The sequence below is a fragment of the Pseudorca crassidens genome, chromosome 9 (assembly GCF_039906515.1).
Source record: "Pseudorca crassidens isolate mPseCra1 chromosome 9, mPseCra1.hap1, whole genome shotgun sequence".
Classification (NCBI taxonomy): Eukaryota; Metazoa; Chordata; class Mammalia; order Artiodactyla; family Delphinidae; genus Pseudorca; species Pseudorca crassidens.
The window spans coordinates 63,503,101-63,524,930 of NC_090304.1; the positions used below are offsets into that span (position 1 = coordinate 63,503,101).

At 40.9% G+C, this 21,830-nt stretch overlaps 2 protein-coding genes across 22 annotated transcripts in view; both read right to left on the reverse strand.

The window, feature by feature from the left end:
- Nucleotides 1-207: 207 nt before the first annotated feature.
- On the reverse strand, nt 208-13,806 carry CCDC89 (coiled-coil domain containing 89). Its single transcript, XM_067750599.1, has one exon. It carries the CDS (start codon nt 10,965-10,967, stop codon nt 9,852-9,854), a length of 1,116 nt encoding a protein of 371 aa, XP_067606700.1. The 5' UTR covers nt 10,968-13,806; the 3' UTR covers nt 208-9,851.
- Nucleotides 13,807-15,454: 1,648 nt separating this feature from the next.
- Nucleotides 15,455-21,830, reverse strand: part of LOC137230686 (synaptotagmin-like protein 2) — a 109,757-nt gene continuing 103,381 nt past the window's right edge. For 19 of the 21 annotated variants that reach the window (XM_067750560.1, XM_067750557.1, XM_067750559.1 and 16 more), the window contains 3 exons: nt 21,244-21,343; nt 19,379-19,584; nt 17,303-18,542 (listed from right to left, as the gene is read on the reverse strand). In XM_067750560.1, the coding sequence (XP_067606661.1) occupies nt 18,397-18,542; nt 19,379-19,584; nt 21,244-21,343 (452 nt within the window). In that variant the 3' untranslated portion in view covers nt 17,303-18,396. The other 2 variants (XM_067750545.1, XM_067750548.1) reach the window with 2 other exon arrangements.

Below are 21,830 nucleotides of genomic sequence, written 5' to 3' on the forward strand. Positions count from 1 at the left end.
AGGATATATTGTACAGCACAGGGAATTACAGCCATTATTTTGTAATAACTTTAAATGGAGTAAAATCTGTAAAAATATTGAATCACTATGCTGTACATCTGAAACTAATATAATATTGTAAATCACCTATAATTGATAGATGATTGATAGATAGATAGATAGATAGAACTAGTGAATGAATACTAGAATGAAAACCCAATGTCTTCAAGAATGTGCTTGGCAGCAAAAACAGCCAAAGCAGAGGGAAAGGATCCCTGCCTCATTTGCATCTTCCAAATATAACTGCAGAGGTGTCTGGCAAATATAATTTGTTTTTGTGTTTCTTTTGTTTTAGTTTTTCCATTTGTGCCATACAGGAAAGCACATTAAAAATGATGAATTGGGAGGCTTCCCTGGTGGCGCAGTGTTTGAGAATCTGCCTGCTAATGCAGGGGACACGGGTTCGAGCCCTGGTCTGGGAAGATCCCACATGCCGCGGAGCGACTGGGCCAGTGAGCCACAACTACTGAGCCTGCGCGTCTGGAGCCTGTGCTCCGCAACAAGAGAGGCTGCGACAGTGAGAGGCCCGTGCACTACGATGAAGAGTGGCCCCTGCTCGCCGTAACTAGAGAAAGCCCTCGCACAGAAACGAAGATCCAACACAGCCAAAAATAAATAAATAAATTTATAAAAATTAAAAAAAAATAAATAAAAATGATGAATTGGGAGATTGGGATTGACATATATACACTAATATGTATTTAAAAAATGGATAACTAATAAGAACCTGCTGTATAAAAAAATAAATAAAATAAGATTCAAAAATTCAAAAAAAAAAAAGCACCCACATTAAAAGAGGGACTGAAATACATTATGAGTACCAATCTATCAAATCCTCCACAAAGACCGTGACTTTATGGTACTTCATCACCAATACATACATTTATTGGCTTTCCTATAACAGAGAGTTGGCATAGAGATGGTAGGGAATGCAGCTGAATCAGGGTTGGGATTTTGCTGAATAGATACAGCAGAAGGATAAGAGTGCTACAGAGGCCGGAGTGCTCATTTTAATATAGTTTGCCTATGCACTCATGAAGTATAATCTGTAAAAGGTAGGAACTAAGACCATGAGAGGATTTTTGTGATTGGATGAACATTAAAGACTCAAAAGATTGACATTGTCTAGGGTACTATAGGATTATGTTTACAAGTGCTACATATTTGCATGGATTATGTTCAATTCTCAGTGTGCTAGCTGTATTTCCATTCCTTTCCTCTCAAAAAACCATTTCTGAATGTAAATGAATGAGAATTATAGTACTGTGGACTAATCTGGAATCTGATTTATTTTATTTTAAAATGACCAACATTTGTAACCAACTAAAATAGTAACCAATTACTGGTATGCCTCCCAACTAATCAACCCCACAGTTGCAGCCCCTGAAGTTGAGATTTGCTGCTCTGTTGGGGAAAGGGAGAGCAGGTGTAGAGGAAGTTTGGGCATTAGAGATTTGGAAGGGTAGGACCAGAGCTTTTCGTGTTCTGTTGGGAAGGACTCCACTTCTCAGGTGGGAAATGGTCTTATCTCTCACCCCAGGCACCCCAGAGCCAGACCTTGGCTGAGCTGCTCTTGCTTCCCATTGCCAGTTTCAAATCATTTCTCTTCCTCTCTCCTTCACAAACCTGAGCTCTTTATTAACTTTGATTTTTTAAATATTGAAAATCTGCAATCATACAGAGCTAGAGAAAAAAGTATGCTGAATCCCTTGTATGCTCCTCCAAATTTAAGAATTGTTAAAATTTTGCCACACTTGCTTCATCCCCCTGCCTTTTTTTCCCCCTGAAATATTGGAAAATAAAAATCCTTGACATATGTCATTTTATCCCTACACACATCACTATACATTTTTAACAATAAGGTCATTATTTCTGTAACCACAATGTCATGATTGCAACTAGTCAAATTATTATGAATTTCTTGGTATCATCTAACCCCAGTCAATATTCATTTGTGTCAAAAATTTCCAGCTACAGATGGCTTGATTGAATAAGGACCCAAAGAATTCTAATACATTCCTTATATCTCTCAAACCTCTTTTAATCTAAGACAGCATTCCTCCACCCCTTTTCACCAATGCCATTTGATTTTCTGAAGAAGCCAGGTCAGTTGTCCTGTTCAATGTCCCATTATTCTATATTTGTCTGTTTGCTTTCTGGTACTGTTTTACTTTCCCCTCATCCCCATATTTCCTGTAAGCGGGAAGTTAGTTCTCAGGGCTTAGTTAGCTTAAGGTTCAACATTTTTGGCCGGAATACTTCCAAGAAGGCGCTGCCCTTCATGGTGAGTCACCTCAGGAGGCATATAACATCTAGCTTTCCTGTTTTTAGTGATGCTAAGATTGATCAATGTTTTCAAATGGTGACAGTAAAATTCTCCATTAACCTTTCTCCTAATGGTTTCATCTAATGATGATCAGTGCCTGAATAAATTATTTCACTACTTTTATTACCTGGGATTCTTTTATTATCTGGGATTTTTCAGTGAAAAGCAACTTTATCTCACCACGTATGGGCCATTTCCCCTGTGAAATACAGGGGATAGGAAAAGTAGGATAAATGCTCACTCACTGAAAGCTTTAGCTCTCTGATTTCCTCTTCACCCAGTAAGATCTTATTTAAGGATACCCAGTAAGTGACATGATTTGAAACAAGGCAGTCTGATGCCAGTGCTCCCCTTCACTCACTGCACTAATACCTTGACTAGTTTGTTGATCACAGATTTGGGTTTCTAAAGGGCGTAGTGAAAGGATTTGAGTGGGGATAGGGCATGGGGAGGATTGAGCTAAGATTTCTGACAGGGATGGAGATAAATATGGATGTGAGCATAATTGGATTAATGTAGCCAGAGTCTCTTGTTAGAGTCTACTGTGAGTGCTTATTCTGCAGCCCTAGGTGGTGTGGCTATTGTGAAAGCAGTTTTCTTGCCAAGAACAGGAAGTGCTATGAAGGCTTCTGAGCTTCTTTTTAATGTTTTCCTCCTCTCTGCTCTTGGACAATTCTTATACATCATATAGGCTTTAACTTAAATGCCACTTCTAGGAAAAGCTTTCCCTAACCTCTTCTACCTTATGTTAAGAAACCCTGCTATGCACTCCCATGTCATCCTATCCTTTAGCATTTTCTTCTTACCCACTAGGATGCAGATTCAGCGAGGATACGGTCTCTGCGTTGCTCACATTGTGCCCAGCATTTAACATAGTGCCTAGACAATAATAGGCTCTCAATAAATATTTGTTACATTAATGAGATATATTAAATAAATTAGTTATTAATTAAAATTGAATATCAGAATGGCTTGGCCTGCCCTACCTCTACATCTTTTTTTGTCTGTTAGGGCAAAACCAAAAACCAACACCCAAAGCCTAAAAACTTGAATAGATGAGAAAATAGGCTTTCCAAAATCTAAAATTTAGGTCTCACACAGACGTGTGAAAATCCATGAGAAAAGTTAATACATTTAAATCTTTATACTTAGGAGAGAAATAGGAATCATAGGAGGCACTCCTTAGGGTAGAAAAAGATACTGTCATTAGCCGTATGTGGCTGAACATTAATGAAATCAGCAGCTTCCAGCTGAATGGCCTGACCCAGATCTGTCAGGCCATATTTGGCTCTATAGAAAATATGTCTTGTCTACTCAGTTCTTGGGGAAAGAAAAATCTGTAGGCTTTTTGAGTCATCTGCTCAGAAATACAGCTTATTGGGAAGCAATTATGCAGAAGATATTTTTTGTTTTTAATTTTAATATACATGTGCATATATATATTTTTTTTTTTGAGGGGGGGGCGGCTGTGCCGTGCACCTTGTGGGATCTTAGTTCCCTGACCAGGGATTGAACCCAGGCCCTCGGCAGTGAAAGCACAGGGTTGTAAAAACTGGACTGCCAGGGAATTCCCAATTTTACTATATTTTTAAAGAGGTGATATATTCACATGGTTCAAGAGTCAAATGATACAAAATGGGATAAGTTGAGAAGTTTCCTTCACACTCCCATCCTTTACCAGCCCTGTCCCCACACTCATCCACACCACTAATAAACACTTTCTTTTTAGCATTTCTTTTTTCCAATATTTATTTATACAGATGGGAGTACATATGTTTACATTCTTATCCCCCCCATTCTCTCCCCCTTACACAAAGTAATATATGATAGATATTCTGCACCCTGTTTGTTTTTTTTAATAAATTTATTTACTTAATTTATTTATTTTTGACTGCGTTGGGTCTTTGAGCTGTGCGCAGGCTTTCTCTAGTTGTGGCAAGCAGGGGCTACTCATTGCGGTGGCTTCTCTTGTTGTGGAGCACGGGCTCTAGGCTCTTGGGCTGTAGAGCACAGGCTCAGTAGTTGTGGCACACGGGCTTAGTTGCTCTGCGGCATGTGGGATCTTCCCGGACCAGGGCTCGAACCTGTGTCCCCTACATTGGCAGGCGGATTCTTAACCACTGCACCACCAGGGAAGTCCCTGCACCCTGTTTTTTTCCCCTACATATATCCTGGAGATATTTCTATTATCAGTGTACAGGGAGCTTCCTTTTTCTTTCTTCCTTTTTCTTGCTTTTCTTTTTTTTTTTTTTTTTGCATTTGCAATGTATTCCAAGGTTTGGAGGGCCCACAGTTTATTTAATTGTTTCCATATTGATGGTATGTAGGGTATTTCCAATCTTTTGCTATTACAAACAATTCTGTAATGAATCATCTTAAACATGAAAGGGAAGATTATTTTACACCAGTGCAAATAAGAGTGGATTAGAAGCATTAAATAGGGAGAGTCTGACAAATAGCTAGGATAAGTCCCTTTGTTGAACTGAGGAGTGAGGGGGTTGGAGAAGGGGCATTGTAGTTAGTTGAATGTGTAATGAATGACCAGGGAGTTCTGTCCAAGGGGAAATTTTTTTCTTGGATTAGTTTTTGCCAAATGGGATAAACAGAAGGTTTGAAAAGAACAACATCAAGTAGCCCTAGGCCCTTACATTTAATAAGATGTTCTTAATGTTTGGAAAATAATATCCAGTTTGTCCTTAAGGAGATGGACAAATGATTAGAAAAGTCCATTATTGGCCACCTCCCAAAATTCCAACAACTTTTTTAAGAGGCTGAGATTGAAAGAAAAAAAGACTCCCTGCCTGATAAAGCCCTGTCAATCTAAGTAGATGTGGTACAGCAGACACTGTTGGTGGCCCACCCAACATCCATCTCCCTTCAACCTCACTGGCAAAGCCCTGCTTTTGTCAGGTAGCCCCATGTACTATATACCACAGAGATGGGCTTCATTCCTATCCTATCCAGGATCCAGGCAGATCCTGATTGGTCCAAGTCAGTCATGGTGGCAACATTGCCCATGAAGATGTTTGGTTGGGGTATTTGCATATGGCCCAATTTTGGCCAATAATAATGAAGACAAGTCATCTGGTCAGCTTTGGGGAGAGTAGTTAGGGTCGTGGCCCTTTTTCCTTTATTCATGTGCCAAGAGGTAGTATCTCAAATGTCTGCCCAGTTCTCTTCATCTTGTCATAGTGGGGAACAGAGAATCATTCCTGCCCCGACCAAGCCACCGCTACTCCACAGGTATCTGAGTCAATGAGGGCTGGATAGAACAGCAAGCACCCGCGCAGGTATTCCTTCAAACAATGTTCTTTAAAGGTCTAACTTCAATGTAGTGGAGTTGGGGAGAAATAGATTTTCTATCAATACTTTGTTCATTAGAAACAAATTAACTTCAGTTAATTTTCACTAAGTGAAACGGAGACAGTGTTGTGAAGACATCAGCCAGTCAGTTCATTTTTCCTGTAGTTCTCCTTCCTTTTCTAGCTCTCTTTGATTTTTTTTTGAACCAGACAAGTTCCTTCGAGGCACACTGAAGGGCTTACAGTGTAGGCAACACAAAAGATCACACTTAGCTACACAGCACTAGTCACACGTTATTTGGTTTTAGAATCTCTGTTCTATGGATTTTCATTTTAGGGTTACTGCTTGTGGATGCCACAGACAAATTCACTGGGGATCTAGGTCTGCTTTAGAAAGGTTTGTTGTTTTGTTTTTAAATTTCTCCTCAAGGGCAGTAATTTGGAGGTGGCTGATTTACATTTTGACAGTTTGTTCCAATGATAAGCATGGCTTTACAGATGAGCATACCACAATAACTAATCTAGTTGCCCATGCCCTAATCTGGTCTGGGTCACAGATTAAATACAAGATAAGCACTGAGAGTGGAATTACAAAGTGCTGTGGAGCACAGAGGGGGGAAAAAAAAACCAACCAACCAAACAAACAAAAAACGTTGCCCTTTTGTGACTGGTTAGAAGGTGGTTTGTATACTGGGAAAAAGCATGGGTTTTAGGGCCAGAAAGCAGGTCCAGCTACGTAATTTGCTGTGCCCAGCATAAAATGAAAATGTGGAGCTCCTTGCCACACAATTATTAAGAACCTCAAGGCAGCAGCAGTAGAACCAAGTGCAGGGTCCCCGTGCAGGTGGCACGCCCATGAAGCCAGTCCTCCCAGAGGGGCTTGGGTTCAAATCTCACCCCTGCCACCCCAAAACCTGCTGGCTTCGGGCGAGTCACCCTCTCTCTGTGTGTCTCATTTTTATCTATGAAATAGTGATAACTGAACCTCCCTTGAAGAGTTGGTATGAGGGTGACATGAAAAGCACTTGACACATGATAGGTTCCCATTACTCTTACTTTCTTCCTTTGTGTTGTGGGCTCCTTTCCTCAGCTGTTCTCTAGGCATCCATCTTTAACCTTCTATTATCATTACCCACTTTCTTTTCAATATCTTTCAAAAGGGTATTAGAGTGAGCATTATGAAATGGCCCACATCTAATCATTTGTAACCTACAAAGTGGCAATTTTATATGGTTCAACCTAACACAAACTCCTTAGCATGACTGAACAGTATTGTCCTTAGACCCGGGCAACTGAGACCCTTTCTTTGCGCCCACGTTTTAGGGAGCATGCACCTTACCCATCCCCCATGCTCTTCCAGACGCACCCTTCCCTCCTAATGAAGAGCCCAGGTGGCAAGTCCTCTACTAGCCCACACTCCTGTACGAGGATCCTAGAATTCCCTGCTCAAATAGCCCTCAGGACCCGCTTGGCCTTTGCCTAGGAGCCTCTTCCTCCTCCTCGCAGGCTGGGCACAAAAGTTGAACGGGAGAGATCACCACCCCACCCGACAGCTGTTTGGGCGGAGCTTGCACGGGCCAGCGTGGGTGGCGGAGGGGGCGGGAAGAGATGCTGGCACGCATGCGCACCAGTCTCTTCGCTAATCCGCCCGAACCTGCATGGGAGGAGGAAGAGGGCTCGTCTGTGGCTCCTATTTGTGCACTTGCCAGTCTCCTCCCGCCTCTCTTCTCTTATTTCTATCTGTAGAGATGCTTCTCCGCACCTCCTCCCAACTACTTATGATTTCCAAGTATTCTGGACATTTTTTAAAACCTCTGTGACTTTCTACACGATGCTGTCTGAAATCTTTCTCCCTTTTCAACACCTGATAAAATTCTACTAGTTATTTAAGAACCAGCTTATATATCAACTTCTGTGTTAGTCATCCCGGGCAATCCTCTCTACCATCCCAACCCTTACCCTCAGGCTTTTAACTGGTGTGTGTGTGTGTGTGTGTGTGTGTGTGTTTTACCCGCTGTGATCTCATAACACCCCTTGTGAAAACACATTACACTGTATGTGACTGCTCTTTTGCCCCTGGGCTAGACTGTGTGGGAGCTCTTCCAGGGCAAAAAACATGCTTCCTCATGCTTATTCTCAGTGCCCACCCCCAGAACTTGGTACTCAGTAGACAGTCAATAAATCTTTCAGTGTGATGTTGTCATCAAAATCCCGGCTCCCCAGGGACCAACTGGCCTTGAGCAAATTGCTGAATCTCAATTTCCTCTTCTTTGAAACAGAAATGAACACTATTACCTTCTTCAGTGTTGCTAAGGATTAAATAAAACAATATATTGAAAGTGCTTCAGTTCAATGATAAATAGTATGGACTCAGTAAAGGGTAACCTTAATCAGCTCCTATATATTCTGATTCTTGGTAATGTGTAAGAGGAAGTAAATAGTCCTTTCATGCCAGCAAGGTGGATCCTTGGAATTTGTATTTAATACCACAATCTTAATAGAACTGTGAGAAAATAGGTTTTAAAAATTGCTTTAGGTAAGGCAAGTGATGCTTAAAATTGTTTATCAAAAAGGTACCAAGTAATATTTTTTAATAAATTCAAATCATTAGGTAACTCTTGGCACTCTTGGCACTAAATGGGTGAGAAAAATACTACACTGCAATCTATTTTGGGAAGTATTCATAATAATGCTTCTATGTCAACTAAATACAGGGAAATAAGGAAGCATAAAGTGTAGTTTTACATCTACCTCTTTAAGAACTTTGCATAAATATAATAACTATTATCTGTTTTTATCATTACACATTTAAGTATTCCTACAAAAATGAGGTAAGTATACATATATACATTCCATTTAGATGGGTTTTTTTATAAAATGAAAGAGTTGCAAGAAAGTATGTTAAGAGAAACACAATCACTATGTGTTGCTATAGGTATCATATCCAGTGTGCTATGATCTATTACCCCAAACTGGGGACTTTTGTCTATTAGCATATTGTGCAATATTAAATGAAACTACTGATATTTGCTTTTTTGTACCTCTAAATCCTGTTTTTATTAAGGAGAAAAAAACAAGAAAATGGAATGTGATCTAAGCTTGCAGGAAAAATTAAAATGGGTTGATTTTACTTACTTGAATCTTATTGCTCATATAGACTGACTATAATAAAGTTTGCCTACTTTGGAAAAGAATTTAACTGACTATAATAAAGTTTGCCTACTTTGGAAAAGAATTAATGAGCTCAATTTTTGTTCTCCGAGCTAGTGCGACTAAAATAAAATAGAAAGGATACTGCCATAAAGCAGGTGAAGCAAGCAACTGTTTGGTCCGTTGCAAAATCAGACACTTTTCTGCAAGTTATCCATGCTATTAATATGCTATTAACTGTTATAGCTTACAGTCTCAACTACGGGAGATTACAAGCCTACCTATCTACAAGGGCTAATTATGCTAGTTTTTTTCTTTTCACAGTAACACATCCCATTGCACTTTTAAGATTCACTCAAGGGGACTTCTCTGGCGGCGCAGTGATTAAGAATCCGCCTGCCAATGCAGGAGACATGGGTTCGATCCCTGGTCCGGGAAGATCCCACATGCCGTGGAGCAACTAAGCCCGTGTGCCACAACTACTGAGACTGCACTCTAGAGCCCTCGAGCCACAACTACGGAGCCTGCGTGCCTAGAGCCCGTGCTCTGCAACAAGAGAAGCCATCACAATGAGAAGCCCACACACCGCAACAAAGAGTAGCCCCCGCTCACCACAGCTAGAGAAAGCCCGTGTGCAGCAATGAAGACCCAACACAGCCAAAAATAAATAAATTAAAAAAAAAAAAAAGATTCACTCAAGTCCATAATGGCTGCTAATTTTAAAACTTAGGACACATGAAGATACCTGAGGTTGAGAATGAATGAGTTATGGGGGAGGTGGAGATACTGATAGCAAACTTAGGGAGATTTCAAAGGCACAGAAAGAAATTTGGTTAATCTCGTGTATTCTAGGTGGTAGGACTGAAAATTGGTGTTATCCTGACAATGGCAACAACAATGTCATAGTAAAGTAGTTTTTCTTTGAGTGGTCTCTTGTACTTAAAAGTAGAATAAATGGAATCCCATCTTTACTCTTGCCACAAGGCACAAATACTTGATTTCTAAATTGGAGGCCAGAGGAACCAGAAGCTTCCTTATGGAAAGAGATGGCGGAGTTTGGCGTTGAGTTCTCTCTCCTTGCTTAAAAGATCCAGGCTGTGCTTTTTGAAGGCTTCTGACTGCAGCCTGAGTTCATCGTAGGCCTTCTGGATCCCATCTAGCCTGCGCTGGAGTTCCCGGACTCTCAAGTTACTGTCCACGGCCACTGCCTCTTGTTCAAACCGCTCTAGCGCACGCCTCCTGGCCACATCGGCGGTCTCCAACTTCTCTTCAAGCTGGCGGATCTCTGCTTGCTTGTTCTGAAGCACCTTGCCCCTCTCCATGGACAGCTGCAACAGCTCGTCTTTCTCACAAGTGACGGTCTGCAGCCTGGCCTGCAGCTCCTGGTTCAGCTGGCTGTGTGCCTCCTCGGCCTTGGCCATCTGCTCCATGGCCTGTTGGTGCTGCTGCTTGAGGCTCTGCAGCTGGTTGCGCAGCTGCTCTGTGTCCTTGGTGTGGGCGCAGGCCTGCTGGCTCTGGAACAGCTCCAGCAGTTCCTTCTCTCGGGCCTGGGCCTGGCAGGCCTCCTGAGCGCTCCTCTGTTTCAGAGACTCCAGCTCCTTGGTGAGGGCCTCACTCCGGGCAGTGAGCTGCAATACTTTGGCCTCCTGGTCCTTCAGAGCCTGGCTGAAGAGGTGGTCATTCTCCATCCTCAGCTTCTCATTCTCCTCTCTCAGCTTGATGTTCTGACTTTTGTGTTCGTCCTTGAAGCGGATCATCAACTCATGGTTGGCTGCCAGGGTCATAAAGCGTTCCTCCAGCCTCTGGGCCTGCTCGCTCTTGGCCTTCAGCTTCTCAGCATCCTGCATCCTCTTCTCCTCCAGCTCTGTGTTGAGCAGCTCCAGGATCCGGCAGCGCTCCAGGGCCTCGTCTGACCTCCGCTTCAGTATGCAGATGAGCTGGGACTGCTCCTGGATGCGGGAGTACAGCTTCGCCTTCTCACTCTTCTCCTCTTCGGACAGTCCCCGGAGGTTTGCCAAGGCTTCCCTCAGACCATCCAGTTCCTTAAACTCCATCTCCTCTTCCTGGTTTTCTAGATTTTTGTTTTGCTTATCTAAGGGTTCTTCAGAGGGTGGGGTGTCCATCCTGAGAGCCGTCTTTTCCTGAGGCATCAGCACTCTCCTCTACTATCGGCTGACTGCACGGCCTCCCCCTCCAGATTTCAAAAGCCGTGGTGTTGCTAGGGACTCCTGGCAATGTCTAGCAGTCGTTTTTTTCACCCAGTAAGGAGCCCTGTGATTGGTGGACAGGTCTTCAGAATGCTGTGAAGTAACCACAGGGGGACTCCGGTGAGTCCAGAACCAATCTGGTCAGGTTATACTTGCCTATCTAACCAGTCACAGCTCTCAGCCCAGTGTCTGGCCTGTACTGTACAGAGATGCCAAGCCCACCTGATTTCCAGCCAGCATCAGGGGAAGAAGCCTGACTCCACATAATTTCTTGTGGGAGTAAACAAATCAAGCAGTGGTGACATATTCCTCTTCCCTCTCCCGGCTTCAGTGGTCATGAGAATAAAGTCCTCTCTGTGGAAAGTGTTGGCTCCTTAAAAAATTTGCAATCTATAAATACAAAGTAGCAGTAGTACTCTGAGAGCGGTGATCCTAAATGGCTGTGAGTTTGTACCTGTAGTGTTTAACACACCTCTGAGAAAGAGCAAACCCCAGAGAAATTTCTTTTGTTTCCTGAAGCATTGTCCCCAACTGGGAATACATTTTATTAGCTATTCAGCACTCCCTGTTTTACCCACTGGCACAATAGGGTTACAGAGAAAAGCTTAATGGACAATATGGACGTGATAAACATTAAAACAGAAAAAAGAATCAAATGAGGCTTACCTTATACACACCAAAGTCAATTCCAGATGGATTAAACAGTTAAATGTAAAGACTAAAATGAAAACAAAGTATTAAAAATGGAAACTAGAGGAAAACAAAGGTAAGTATTAAAGTTCTGGGTCAGGAAGGACTTTCTTAGCTTAAATATTATGTAAGAGATGACTAAGGTAACACTCAATTTGACTTAAACATCTAAAGTTATATATAATTTAAAAAATTATGTGACTCTGAGGTCTGGAGCCCCTTCTTTCTCAAGACCTGCCTGACGTTTTAGTTTTATTCCCTAGCCTAACACCAGCTATTGACGTTTCCCTAGCAGGCCCTGTCTGTAGGTGTTCCCTCTGCCTGGAATGCTTTTTTCCACTTTGTCCCTTGTCGCTCTAGTAATTTACCCAGCATTTTATACTTAGATAAGAATCACCTCCTCTGTGAAGCCTCTCCTAGCCGGTAAGTGTAGACGTGACCACTCACCTCTTTTAGTGCGGCCACTCTAGTCTATTTGTACTTCCAACAGAGCATTTGAAAGCCTTACTGCACTCATCATTTACTCCCCTGCCTTCCCCTGTTAAACTCTGAGATCCTTAGGGGCAGGAACTGTGTCTGTTTCATCCTTGATGACTAGACCAATGCCTTGGGGAGACTCAGATAAATATGTGTTGAATGGATGTTGAAGGCAAAAATCGAATAGAGAAAACTATCCACCATAAATATGACAGACAACAGATTTATATTTTTACAAAGAGCCTGTACAAATCAATAAAGCGTTAACATCTTAAAAGAGAAATAAACAATTGAATTCACAGATGAGGGGACAGAAATGGCCAAGAATTGAACCCTATCAGGGATCCAATAAATATAAGTTAACATTAGATATCATTTCATCTATCAAATTAGTCAAAAATTTTCCCCTTCTTTTAAGATGACCCAGATACCTGGTATTTAAGATACCTGGTATTATTATTTAAGATACCTGGTAAGGGTATAGTGAAATAGGTGCTCTCTTATACCATGGTAAAAGTCAATTGATGTATTGAGAACTTAAAACACCTTTATGCCTTTTGAATTAATGATTGTCCGTCTGGGGGAGATCTTTGCTGAAAGAAAGGCCTTTTTCTGAAAGAAAAAGTTTTGCTCCAAGTGTGGTTTATAACCGCTAAAAGTTGGAAACCAAAATGTCCAAAAAAGAGAAAATTTAAAGAAAATTATGATATTTTCATATAATAGAATATTATGTAGACATTAAACATTATCATGTTTATAGGTAATTTAATGGCATGGAAATACTTGTGTTTGAAAGATAATTGAAAAAAGCGAGATAAAAAAGTTAAAATTTAGAATGATCTTAATGATGTGAAAACTTAAGCACAGAGCAAAGAGTTAGCTATTCCTGCAATCCCTGTTAAGTCTGTGGTCAGACTTAATTTCTCAAGTCATGATGATAAGGAAAAAGCCTTGGGTGTTATTATACATGGATGGATTTTTAAATGCTTCAGGTTTCACTTGGAGCAAAATAGATCTGAAAGAAGAGTTTGAGATTTTTGCTTTGGTCTCAAAGATCAGGATCTCCTGTCCCAAATCCTGAATCTGTCTATCAGGGAAAGCTTTCACCAGCAAAAGGCTCGGAAAATCTCCTGAACTAAAATTTTAATAACTTAAATTGTAGGTTATTTAGGGTTTATGAAAGTGAATTAAAAAATGTGAGTGAAACTTATTTTTAATTTCCCCCTCACATCTCTTCTTCACTTTTCCTTAAATTTCAAGCTTCGTATACTGAAATGGAACTTGAAAAGTTGAGGCAAGTGACTAGAAAATTAGAATAGTCCTCTTCATTTAAATAAAAGGGTCAGACATACATTGAAAATTTTATTTGCTGATTATCATATATGGTTGTCTGATGTAGTAAAGTGAATTCACAGAATATGTTTCCTAAGAAAAGAAAAGAAAAGAGGAAAAATACTCAAGATGTTAATAGCAGTTGTTTCTTGAGGATGAGCTTACGGATGCTTTCCCCTCTCTTTGTACCTAAGTCCCTTGCACATAATGGCTGCTCAATGAAATCTGTTGATTAAATACATTTTCTACATTAGGAATATTTTATATATCTCTTCTACATTAAAATTATTTTAAATATTAAATTCATAGATCACTTGTCAAGGTTAAGAATCTCAAAAGATCCTAATCAGTATTCATTCACTGATTTATTCAACAAACATTTGTAATGTATGGTGCGGCGCTAGATGCTAAGTATACATTAATAAATTAGGTATATCACTCTTCTCAGAGAACTTTCAGTTTAGTAATAATGACTTTTGGCTCCTTTCTGCCATGGTTTTCTTTGTTATGCCATTTTCCCACCTACCTTTGACCCTGAAGGTATCCAGTATATATTCCAGAGGTCCAAGTCATGAGCCTTGGCCAATGTTCTCCCTAGTGGTGACCAACGAGTTCCCTCCACTTGTATTTGTTAAGTCTTTTAACATCTCCTTTTTAAAGCTGCTATTTACAGAGTTCTTCTATATGCCCTACATAGTACTAGGCATTTGTACATCTTCTCTCATTTAATTCTGACAATATTCTTGAAACATAGGCATTATTATCCACATTTTATAGTTGGCAGGGAACAAAGAAACTAATGCACAGAGAGGTTAAGTTGTCCCAAGTCACTCAGAGAGTAAGTGATAGAGACAGAATTCAAACCCAGATTTTTTGATACTGAACCCCATGGTCTTTAGTTCATCATTCATTCATTTGCTTAATCATTCATTCGTTCAATTCACATACTGAGAAACTGTTACGTCCAAGGTTTGCAGTCCCAGTTCTTAAGATAATTACCATCTAATGATGGAGACAAATAATAGAAAAACAGCAATTCAGTATGACGACTGCTAACATAATCATGGATCAATTGGACACATCACTCTTCTCAAAGAATAAAAATAGGGGCACAATGATCTGAAATCTGATCCCACATCCTGACTGAGGTGTTGAATGTGAAGAGTGAGAGTCTTCTTTTTGTAAGGCTGAAGAAGAACCAGTTCTTTAGGAACAAGTCAGCCAAAGAAGTGGAAGGAATGTTCTGTGATTGGATCAAATGTGTGGGAGCATTTGTTTTGTAAAACAAACTAGTGAAATTAGTGAATGAGCCTGCGGGGGAGTGGAGACAGGAGAGGAAATAGGAGAGCAATCCCAAAGGAGAATGGGGATTCTTCTTGGGACAAGAATTCTTCTTGGGACAACTTAACCTCTCTGTGCTTTAGTTTCTTTGTTCCCTGCCAACTATAAAATGTGGATAATAATGCCTATGTTTCAAAATATTGTCAGAATTAAATGAGAGAAGATGTACAAATGCCTAAGAGTACAAGAGAAGGCAGATGTTCGGGGACTTTTTACTTAAATGGTGAGTATGGATGAGAGATGTACAAAGAGGTCCAAGCAAGTTCCCTGGACGTAAGCCTAGGCTAACAGTAATCATGCTTTGGTGGGCTCCTAGGCCATGTGAACAGGTTATGCAGTTCCCAGGATCCTCACCATCTACTTAAAAGCTGCAGCAGTCATGATGGTTGGGGAAATTTCGGCCTCCCTGGAAACAGTCAGCAGTGACTCTTTGAAATATTATTTTATTTTTTAAATAATGGAATTTTGAAGCATTTTCACCAAAGCGGGAAACAAATTACATGGCTACCTAGCTCTTGATTTCTCCAGTGCCCATGTGTATGATACCCTATTCTTCTGAAAATGGATCACCTCTCCCTGGCCACAGGGCAGACACATAATCCACGCAGGGCCAAGCATAAGATCTTACCCTATCCATTCCTGGCTACCGTGAGTGGTCCAATAGGTGGGGGTGACCCAAGCCTGGCCAGTTTCTCCCAGAGCTCTCTCAAGCTGAATCCAGGAAAGAGAAGTGCCTTAGCTGAGAGCTTGTGATGCTGGAGCTGCCTGTCCCTGAGGAAGAGGAGAGACAGTATCTGAGTTCCTGGTTCCAGCCCACGAGTCCCCAAAGTAATCTAGTTCCTGTAGTGCTTCCTTAATTCTCTGGGCTAACAGTTTATTTCCAATAAATCCCCCTTTGGGGCTTATTTCTGGTTGGGTTTCTGGAAAAAGAAAAAGAGCCCTAAAACATGCAGTTCAAGGAAATGCCTCCAGTTTAAAAAAATAAAAAATTTCAGCAGGGACTTTGCCTAAAAATCCCACTGGATGAAAAGTCTGTCAACTTGAGTTCACCAAAGAATTCAGGTTGCCTACACTTTATAACGCATGAAAATCCCATTTAGCCTTCCTCTTGTAGCCAGGTGAGATTAAAGCTTTTATAGATTTTTTTCGGAAAAACAATGTGACACGACATCCCCTTGGATGACCCGAGGCAGTTGGAAGTTCTGTGGGCAGATGCAAGGATGGTTCTATTGTCCCCTCTGGTGTCTTGGGGATCTGGGGATGGGGGAGGCGGGCATTCCTAGTCCTAGATGGGGAGATACTAGAACTCATCTCATTCATGCTTCATAGCTGGCTGGATGCTGGCAGATGGCTGAGCAGGTAACTGAAAAAAGGGCTGAGAAAGTAGCTTGTACTATGAAGTGGCAGGAGCTGGAACAGGATTTGCACTTCTGCTATGGCTCCAGCCGATCTTGGAGATGTGCCTCCTTTCACCTCATCTTGTCCCTCCCTGCAGCCAGAACAGGAAGAGGAAATACAGCTAGATTAACCACCCTCCTAAAAGACCTTGAGAGACAATGAGGGAAGGGCGTTGTTTTAGGTTAGTTGCTCTTACTGGCCAGTGGGTCGAAGGTTCTAGCATCTGTTTCGGGGAAAGGAGGCAAGCACTCCAGATGTTTTCAATGACATTCGTTAGATACCTGTTGTAAGATCTCACCCTCCCCTCACCACCCAGGCTTCCCCCAACCTATATTAAATCAGGGCTTGTTTTGAGATGGTGAGCTTGTGGGGTTCTAAGGGGGAGTAATGCTTTATGTATCAAATGACCCAAAAATGTCTTTGTGGAAAACTTTAAGAATAAATGTTAATGTATCTTCAAAGCTTTTCAACCATTTTTTTTTTTTTTTTTTAAATTTTTGGCTTCATTGGGTCTTCATTGCTGCGCGCAGGCTTTTCTCTAGTTGCGGCGAGCAGGGGCTACTCTTCATTGCGGTGCGTGAGCTTCTCATTGCGGTGGCTTCTCTTGTTGTGGAGCACAGGCTCTAGGCACGCGGGCTTCAGTAGTTGTGGCACATGGGCTCAGTAGTTGTGGCTCGCGGGCTCAGTAGTTGTGGCTCGCGGGCTGTAGAGCACAGGCTCAGCAGTTGTGGTGCATGGGCTTAGTTGCTCCAAGGCATGTGGGATCTTCCCGGACCAGGACTCGAACCCAAGTCTCCTGCATTGGCAGGTGGATTCTTAACCACCGTGCCACCAGGGAAGTCCCTCAACTACTTTTTAAAAATAAAAGTTCTACTCTTAATAACACAGCTGAAGCTTCCCATTTAGAGGAAATGATGCCCAGAGTTGCAGTAAAGACTCTGGAGAAATATTAGCCCAAAAGTTCTTTAGCCTTGCTAGGGAATTCAGATTTTAGGGTTCTTAACATAAAGTATTTCATTTAAAACAAGAAGTAAGATTAATTTGACAATTAAATCATATAATAATTTATTCTAAGGGTTTTTACAAAATACTTTATGAAAATTATACAGACACAGGAAGTACAATATAATTTAACAATTTACATTCTAATTAAAACTTTGTTGCAAGGCATGTCTGAGACCACTCTCATGCTCTTTTCATATAGTAGAGTTATAAGAAAAACAGAATCTCATATATGCAAGGTTTTATATACGGCACTCTATTACAAAATACAGGCTTGAGACTTATCTTAGGAGAAAATTAAGCCCAAAACTAAATCCCACCTATGGCCAGTGGGTGGCACCAAAGCACATTTGGGACTTTAACACTGGGAAAAGGGAAAGTTTCTCAAGGCAAAAAATATACGCAGTAAATATAGTCTCATTGCCCTAACATGGAATTCCATTTTCAATAGAGATTACAGAGTAAATAGCTTTCTTATGAACAAATTCTTCATCATCACTGATATTCTGCCTTTTTTTCCCCTCGTAGGAGTATCTTTCAGTCACTCTTCTACAAACCAACATTTCTTCAGTTCATGCAAGGGTTTTCAATGATCAAGTGGCAGGCCCTTCTAACTGTAGCACAAAACTGTGGTTTGAAACACATGGTGGTGGGACTTCCCTGGTGGTCCAGTGGGTAAGACTCCACGCTTCCAGTACAGGGGGCGTGGGTTCGATCCCTGGTCGGGGAATTAAGATCCGACAAGTCTTGTGGCATGGCCAAAAAATGAAAGGAAAAAAAAAAAAGAAAGAAACACATGATGGCAAATTGGAAAACTCTTTTCATTAACAACACCCCACATTTAATTATTTTTGGCAGCTTTTTCTTTGAAGCAGCAGCAATGGTTTGATTTTCTTAACTTTCTCAAACATCTTTAATGTTGGAGTCACAAACACATTACATGTTTTGTTATCATTTAAGTCTCTTGGGCCTTGTAACCAAAGAAGTACATGCAGGTTGACTTTAACATGCTGTGTAGCATTTGTTACGGCAATAGATAGAAGGTGAGGATCTCTGTCTACATAGTAACATTTTTAAGATCAGATTCCACGTGTTTAGTAGTTTTCAGTGGAGGAGCCAGTGGACTTTGGGTTCACTTGGAAATCTTGGCAATCAACAGCATTCTAAGAGGCAGGGTTGCTTCAATCCAAGTGTTGGGGGAATTTACCATCTTTTCCCAGAGAGCAACTTCCTCTGAAGTAGAGTCCATCCAATCCACTTCAGTACCATAGCTTTTCCCTGGAAAAAAAGGGAAGCTTTGCATTTAGAAAGGAATAGCTCATTGGGAAAAAACTGAGTCATTCCCTAATTATAATCACCAATGGATCAGCTAGGAAGAGTTTTAACATCACCAGGAGGGCAGAGAAAGAACTGTTTAACCATCTGAGATATCCAATAATGGGACCCACCACAATTGGGATTATTCTCATTACTCTCAGAGTAATCATTTCTCTTCACATCCATATAAAAGTTAGATGAGAATCTGTCAGGTGCATAAGGGGATAGTAGGGAGGATTCCAGCATTGGGTTGGAAGTGACAGTAGGTGATCTCTAGGGAAGTGTGGTTACAGCTTTAGTGTCTAACAGACTCGATTTTGAATCCTGGCTCTGCCACTTATTAGCTCTGTTTCTTAATTTCTTGGAACATCAGTTTCTCTGGGGCTAACATTAGAAACAACTCATAGAACTGCTGTGAGGATTAAATGAAATAATGCAAATAAAGCACTTAGTACAGTGATCAGTGCTCCATAAATATTAGTTACTATTATTATGCAAAGCACACTTTTAGCCATGAAGGGCCATAAATGTTTTTTCAGGAAAGAGTAGTGATGAAGGCTTTTCTGGTTTCCCCCACAATAACTTAAGCTCTGTGTGGACAAAGATTGCATCCCGTTAATCTTTGTATCCAGAGTCCTTGGCACACAGCCGGACATTCCTTCACTCATTCATTTCATTATACTTAACAGAAACAATATCTGTTTTCATTAGGAAGAAGCAAAACAACAAACCAACCAATCTCTAGTGTCTCCAGAAGCATTTGACTCATGGAGAATTAAAAATGTAACAAATGTTACCTGTTCCAAAGCCAATCCGAAGACCTCCCAAAAACTGGTTGGTTAATTTGTAATGGTCCCAGACAGTAAGCTCGACACAGGCTTCCGTCAGGTCCTCAGGCCTGAACCCATCATACACCATGGTGTGGTTGAAGACAGGGTTGGTGGTTTTCCCCACAGCTCTCGTCTTCTGGCGACTTTTCCTACTTGTATCTGGAAGGATGGTACTACGAAAGGAAACATTATTGTGAGAACATTTTAATAAGACAGTAAACTCATGCTTTCAGTGTGCTTCAGCTACTGGGGATTGGCGAGAGGAAATGGAAGAAAAAAAGAGTGTAGAGAGATGGTGATGGTGATGGCGATGGTAGGGCATCCTGCCGGAAAGACTCTCTGCACCAGAGTGGACCACACTTGCTTGGAATCCTGACTCTGCCACTTAGTGGCTGTGTAGTATAGGAAACTGACTTAACCTCTTAGACACTTGCTTCCTCATCTATAAAATGGGAATGGTGATGCCTACCTCAAAAGGTTAATATTAGAATTACATATTAAGCAAACAACTTAGTTCAGTACCTGCACTTAGTGTTTACTATGTAGCAATTGTTTGTGGATTCCTCTAAAATCTATTCCTGATTATCTGTGATAGCCTAAGAAATCAGTCTTGTACAGAACTGCAAAAGAAGAGAAACCTCTCCAATTTGCTAGATTTGACTTTGGGAATGAATTATATTACATATTTGCAATTATTTATATTTACTTTATGGTAATAAGTGAAATTAATTTAACCTACCATGTCTCTTGTGCAGACAAGAAGGGCCGGGACTAGTCTTGGAATGGGAGACTGACCTGAGCTGAAAAACTTATCAGTTGACATCTATGAAGAATATGTATAGGGAAAATCATAAATAAGGTCATATAAACTTAAATAGCTACAATTGGTCTTCTGGTAGAATCTATATAGATAAAATTAGTCAGAGAGAGTTAGGACAGCACAATAATATCTGTTTAGGTAAGATGCCAAGCATTTATATTACAACAGAGAAAAAGGTTGCAACTTAAAAACCCAAATTGTCTTAAACTCTTATGAGCTAATTATTAGTATGGGCCTATTTAGCAAATAACTTCCCAGATATTTAGAGACTGATGCAAAAGACCTTTTGCAAATGGGCCACAAAACAGATGCTCCACAAAGGATCCAAGAGTTGTGGCATCACCATTAGCCATTTCATAAACTCCTTAGTATTGAATATTGTCCTCATCAGCAGATGTACCTCCTAGAAGACATTACGTATCTGAGTATGTGATCTCCGGTTTCGATTGTATATATTCCCTCTTATCTTTATGATTTTAAAACTAAATGAAGTACTTCCCTGGTGGTGCAGTGGTTAAGAATCGCCTGCCAATGCAGGGGACACAGGACACAGGTTCAATCCCTGGTCCGGAAAGATCCCACATGCTGCGGAACAACTAAGCCCGTGCACCACAACTACTGAGCCTGCGTGCCGCAACTACTGAGGCCCATGCGCCTAGAGTCCGTGCTCCGCAACAAGAGAAGCCACGGCAATGAGAAGCCCGCGCACCACAAAGAAGAGTAGCCCCCGCTCACGGCAACTAGAGAAAGCCCGCACGTAGCAGCGAAGACCCAATGCAGCCAAAAATAAATAAATAAATTTATTTTAAAAACCCCCAAAGCAAAAAACTAAATGAAGCCTTGGAGAGGGTTCATGTCAAAGATCCCTCTAGCTCAAGTCGCCACTGTCTCAAGTTATTTTATTTATACTACTAATGACGACTTTCAGCATCACAGATACAGAAAAGTAAAACCAAGCAGCAAAGGCCAGGCTATTGTAGAACTGAGGGTGGAGAGTTATCAATGCTGTTACCATTTAACAAAAGAATTTAGATGGCTGCCCCTTAGCAGTGGTAGATCAAGGCATTCCTTCACCCAGATGTGCACTTCTCCAGTTGTAGGAAGCTTTTTACCTGTAACAGAAAAAAGAGAGAGAAAATGAAATTCCACTGCCATTCCTCTCTTGGCAGTACTGCATCCAAAGATGCCAACCTAAAGATGGTCTGACATAGTAATGCTAGCTAGTGTTTGATCATATGATCCTAATTGATTATATCTGTTCTTAACTGTATCTTTCATAGGCTGGCTGTACTGAGCTCAGATAGCTCTATGAAAATAATTTAATTGATTCCAAGTACAGAGTGTTACATCATTCTTTTTGGGTTTTGCTTGGCTCAATGAGATCAATTATAGATATTAGGTAGGTGAATCATCCATTTACAGTTATATTCAAAACTACTCAGTGAAATGCATATACCTTTCAAATATTAATACCAATATCAATCGGTGCTGATAGGAGGCATTTTAAACATATTTGAGTATAGAGTAAACAAAACAGGTACTGGTTAAGGTATAGTCACTCTTCTTGTTAAAAGTAGTTACAAATTTTGTAGGACTATT

Bases quoted from the DNA above. Each gene is read 5' to 3' on its own strand.
- CCDC89 (XM_067750599.1), bottom strand. From the start codon at position 10,967: ATGCCTCAGGAAAAGACGGCTCTCAGGATGGACACCCCACCCTCTGAA.